The following is a 5655-nucleotide window of genomic DNA, read 5'->3' on the forward strand; positions in this document are numbered from 1 at the left end:
AGATTTTGTTACAGGCAGGACTAGAAGTTCCTTCTGCACCCTTGTCCCCCAAGATTTCCAGCCAAACTCCTCAGAGGCACTACTGTCAGAAGTCAAGATGAAGACAGAGAAACAAATGTTTGTATACCAAGTTAGACTGGGCAACACTTCTCCCCCCCAAAAAAACCCAGCAGCTCAGAGCTGATAAGGTCATGGGCATTGGCTGGAAGAAACACAAGTGGCAGAACATGCCATTCACAATTCAGGAGGCACACAAGTAGCTGCTACCACCCTTCTCCTCTTGCACTAATTTGAGAGAGGGATCCCAGGAAACAGTTCTGTTGGCTGCCTGAACTCTACAGCATACTGACAAAATGTAATTGAATTGCAATGCTTTATTGGTCAGATAGACACATTTGGAAGCGTGTGGACAGGCACAGGATACATAGGCAAGACCAGCACCCTGTCTGCAAGAGGCAAAACAGCAGATGCTGGTTTTAGTGCAAGGCTTGCTCACTGGAGCTGCTACCAGACTGTTGTTTCTTCATAACATCAGGCAGCTCTGGGGTGCTTGAGAAGGGGTCAATATGCAATGGCTCAAAGGTTCCATTGCCAGGTCTGAATAAAGCCAAGCCCACTGTGGCAGGAACATGAGGACAGCAGCTTTGGCTGCTTAAGCCATAGTCTAGCAAAGTCCTATCATCATCATCCAGCAGCTGGTCATCTTTGTAGAGCTGCTGCTCCTCCAGTGACCTCTGCAGTAGTCCCTCCACCACCTTTTTCAACTCATGCACAGTTGTCATCTCTTTGGCCTCAATGAAGATTGTTGTCTTATGATGGCAAATCATCAAGTAGACATCCATTACTACCCTAGGGCTTCCTACAGTCCTCTTTCACTGGAAAAGATATTTCAGTCCTCTTAGTGAGAAACCTGTATTTTCAGGAGTAGCTGAAGTCAAGACAGAACTGTCATTAGATGAATGGATCCCATGGGGACAAGGAGGGAGGAAAAAGGAATACCTACAGGGAGCTGCTCTGCTAGACAGACTAAGATCCTCATGCTCTACACAGGCAGAGCTATTAAGTACATAATGACTTTCATCTTCCTAGCTAGATATCATCTAGCAGAGAGCTTTTAACACTGTTAATGAGCATTTGTGCTACTTCAGCTTCTTGCCTGAAAGGGTTTCATCCCCAGTTTGCTTTGGGCCACATACATCTACCCAAGATCCCAGGAGGAGCCAAGCATGCAACTCTGCACTCAGTACAGAAAGGATGGAGCACAGGAGAATGCAGCACATAAAGTGGTTGGGCTTTGTTGGTTTCTAGTCAGGCAAGAGACAAGAACTTCCCTGGCTCCTTCACATGTGCAGTAAAGACAGGAAAGTTGATAAATACAAAAGTGTCAAGAGTAGTCAAACTAATGGACAGTGTTAAGATATTTTAGCCTCCTACTCCAGTTTCAGGAAGTTAGTTGTCAAAATAGCTCATTGCCTAGCACCAATGCTGAGAGCAGAGACTCAGCTTAGGAGTAACTTCTCTCTCAGAGTTTGGCTAGGGTGGAAGAGACTCACACGGGAGCAGAGTGGGAGGGGAAATTAGGGCTGGTAGCAGCAGCTTAAAAAGGGAGGTCTTGAAAGCCCAGCCATTTTAGGGGTACTTTATGGTAGTGCCAGCATCACCACTTGTCACATGTGGAACAAGTCACACCCAAGAGGCTAAAGGCTCACTTCAGCTCTGAAACGCTCAAGAGAGTCAAGAACATTTTCCCAGAGCTGCCATTACTGGTTCCCACAGAGTTCAGGGCCAGCATTGGGCTGGCTCCACCTGTATCCACAGACACCAAGCCCTATTCCCACCCCCCTGGGAGAACAGCTGCACTTCAGGAATTCGAGCTGCTCTTGTCTTTGGGATGAGAGGGGCAAGGTCCAGACATTCATGAGCAGTTACTGCTCCCCCTATCCCCCAATCGGGACCTTACTCAGGAAGTGGAGCAAGACACTCCTGTGGATGAAGGCAAGCAGCAGCAGTGGTCAGCTACCTGCAGGCCTGCACTGCTGCAAGAAGGCAGAGCTCTCGCTCACTAGGTCAGAGAGAGGGGAAAAAAAAAAAACCACATTGTTTTTCTCTGCCATCTGCACTTTGATATCACTGGCAAATGTAAGCTTTCCATGACAAACCTAGGCTAGAGTTAATCCCTTGTATGGTCATTCAAGCTAGATTACACCAAAGATAGTAACGGATGCATTAACTCTGTTCTTCCACTATTTTTTTCCTGTCTAACAGGAAGACAGACACTGCTATTCCAGCCTGGCAGAGCCCAGTTCATCAGTCCCTGAGCCATGACCCAGAGACACTGTCATCTAAGTGTGGCCATTAACTGTCTCTTCATGTCATGCCAGCTCAGACATGCATGTGTGCCCGTTCCAGCTGGAGTTCCCTGTGCTTTGCAGTGTGTTCTCCAGGAGAGGGGAAGAAAGGAGCAGACAGATGTCACAAGTGCAGCATAACCAGCAAAACAAGAGGGACCTGCTCTGGACTCAGGGTTTATGGAAGGGCTAATTCCTGCTGAAGGCAAGTAGGACCCTGGGATCTAAATAAATTTGTGGATTGAGACCAAAACTATTCCCTCCGCAATCCTAGTACTGAAGGAAGGAAAAAGCAACGTTTACCTCTCTTCAAGGTAGTGGAGGTGTTAAACTGTTTGTGTTACGTCATTTTACTGAACAGTTTAAAGAAAAAGTCAGGCCTTCTGCATGACCAGCAGTTAGAGAATTCAATTTTTGCCTCAAAGGGGAGCATGCACATAGGCTAAACAACTTGCAGTAGTTCAAGTTTAAAATTAACAAAACCCCACACATACAGAATACCCAACTGCGATCTGCCCCAGACCAGTGGGGAAAGAAAGGGAGAGTTAATAGAGAAATATCTTTTTAAAATTTATATTAGGGAGAGGATGTAGGCAGGGTGCATTTGCATGAGGAAGTCAATCTTGAATCCTTCCTGCAGAGGGAAGACAGTACTACCCACTGCAAGTGGTGGCCACACAGATGCTGCTGCACTTCTGATAAGTAGCAAACTATATTCTCACTGACAAGGGCCAGGTCACACAGGTAGTGCTTTTGGGGAAAATATCAAATTTCATGAAGTCCATTTGATTTCCCAAGAGTTGCACGCACATGAATGCAGCTAAGGGCCTACCTAAAGGCTCACTCTCATGTGTTCAGCTAAAGAGGGAGGCAATTAATTGTCAGAGCTGGAAGGAACATCAGTTTCCCTTCCTAGCTTCTCTTTAAAGGAAATGGACATGAACAGTTTTGAAGTCAGGTCAGATTTGTTCATGTGCTTTAATCCAATTTTGAAGGCCACTACAGTGTTTAGTAATTAAGCAGTCTATTGACATAGTTTTGAATCAGGAAACACAGGTGAAGCAACAGACAACCAGCAGACCATGTCTAAAGCCACTAAAAGCTACCAAAGAGACATTTCCAATGTGAGCAAGTTTTAATCCAATTATGGAATTGATGCCCTAGTCAGAACCTTGGTGACCTGGAGCCACCATCCCAGCACCCCTCTGGTTTGAGGAAGGACGACAGCCTAGACCCTCCAACTCCAGGCATTTCCTCAGAAAACTCAAAATCCTAATTGGCAAAAGGTTTCCAAGGCAGAATTACCTCCTTAGCTTGGCATAGAGTCACTATTTTAGTCAAGTTGTTACATTATTTGACCAGTTTAGTTTGGCAGCTTTCCTGACAGATACAGGAGCTAGATAAACAGGGAAAGGCAGTGCTGGATGTTCCTCTTATCGCTTCAGAGACCTCAGGCTGAGGAGACCCATACATTAACTGCTGCCACACCCCTGCAGCCAGTGAAGGAAGTTGTTTTACTTAAGTCGGTATGTCTAGAGCTGGGCTGCAAGCCCTTCCAGCACAACAGACCCCAAGGAGAAGGTATAGAGGGAAAGCAGTAAGCTGCCATGGTCTCCATGTCTTAGAGGTAATCAACCTTCTCACCCGTCACAGCCATCAGCTAGGCAAGCTAGGCTAGTGCAACTTAACCTTCCCTAAACACCAGGAAGCCCCAGAGGACACTTACTTAACACTGCAGCCCCAGAAGGTAACTTCATTTACATCTGCACAACAGAGAATCCTCTCTACTCCTTTGTCACCCATTTGACCTGGAAAACCCTGTCTGTCTCAAGAGGAGAGGTCCAAGCAGGTCAGCAGGAGACAGGTTCAGCCTCTGTGTCACTACAGATCCCAGAGACAACTCACTCAATATTACAGGCTTTCATAAGCATTTGGTTTCTTCATTCTCAAGTCTGTAATCCAAGATACTTTAAAAACTGCCTTTTTTTTTTTTTTCTCCAAGGAAAAAATGCACACAGCATACTTAATATATACCTCAGGTTAAGGAGGTAGAGCTACCAGGCATTTCTGGCAGCAATAGCCTTGATCACACTACACTTCAGTTTCCTATTATTATATGTATATTTTATAGATTTGTCTACCTGAGAAACAGCAAGAATTATAAGAAAGTTATTAATGTAATTATTTCTCTCCAAGGAAGAAAGGATGATTAACTAATTAAGTAAATTAATCATCTTAAGTAAGAGAATAATTTAGAATCCACTATGACCTTCAAGTCAGAAGTTACTTGTTACATTTCCTTGGAACTATGCCCTTATTAGCGATATCATACACCGTAACACTTACCCCTCCTCAAATAGCACAAGATTTGTCAAGAGTTACAGCAGGGACAGGCCAGAAGTGGGTCAGCCCTCCAGTTATACTAGACCTTAATCAAATAGTTTCAATTAAAATAAGAACAAATTCATATCACATACTTAAAGGCTTAGTAGCATAAGAGATACATTACATTTTCACCTTATTGCTTCTCATAGTTAAAGAGGTCATTTTGAGGAAATTATTCTCTTCAGATAGAAGTTCATTTATTTAAGTTAAGTATTACCAGAGGAGAAATTTTTTCTCAAGGGACTTCATTAGATACAACTGTTTCCTGCAGCAGAACCACACACAGAGAGCATAATCTACCTAAATCACATGGTTAACACAAAACTTGATGGCTACTCTGCAAAGTTAAAAGCAAACTACAACAGAAGCTCTAAAGCTTCTCACTAAGTACACACAAACAAATAAACAAAAGGAACTTACATAAATCAAATCTTCTGTCACAACAAACAGCAGCCACTTCCTTCACAACTGCCCCTTTACTCCAGATCCCTCAAGAGACCACACTCATTCTGCCACTGCCCCTTTTACCCAGCAAACCACTTCCAGTGCAACTTTGCTTCCTTAGCTATTTGTCAATCAGTGGAAGCTAACGAGTTCAGCCATACCAATCAAGGTGCCTAATTAAACCCAGGTGTGCTGAAAGAGCCAAGCTAATGGAATTAATGCAACTCATTATGCTGGGAATCCTCTGGTAACTTTTAAAACTTGTTGTGCCTGTGTTCCAATTCAGTAAAGCATTGGATCCCTACAGCCCCTGATGCAGCCACAGGGATCTGTGCTAGTTTTCCTGGCTGGTTTTGAGATGCAGCCTCACATACCATGTGTTGCAACAGTCTAATTGCACAAAGACCAGGACACCTGCACAAGATGTGTATTGAAAGAAGTGTCCTCATTTTAGTGTTGCAGAAAAAACACCGCTGTT

At 44.2% G+C, this 5655-nt stretch overlaps 1 protein-coding gene across 1 annotated transcript; it reads right to left on the reverse strand.

Annotated features, from left to right (window-relative positions):
- Nucleotides 1-476: 476 nt before the first annotated feature.
- On the reverse strand, nt 477-842 carry LOC104013328 (elongin B). Its single transcript, XM_009465821.1, has one exon. The coding sequence runs from the start codon at nt 840-842 to the stop codon at nt 477-479; it is 366 nt and encodes a 121-aa protein (XP_009464096.1).
- Nucleotides 843-5655: the final 4813 nt, after the last annotated feature.

Source organism: Nipponia nippon, unplaced genomic scaffold, assembly GCF_047370975.1.
Source record: "Nipponia nippon isolate SJK-2023a ecotype South Korea unplaced genomic scaffold, ASM4737097v1 scaffold_3, whole genome shotgun sequence".
NCBI lineage: Eukaryota > Metazoa > Chordata > Aves > Pelecaniformes > Threskiornithidae > Nipponia > Nipponia nippon.

Excerpts from the sequence above, each read along its gene's own strand:
- LOC104013328 (XM_009465821.1), bottom strand. The coding sequence starts at position 842 with ATGGATGTCTACTTGATGATTTGCCATCATAAGACAACAATCTTCATT.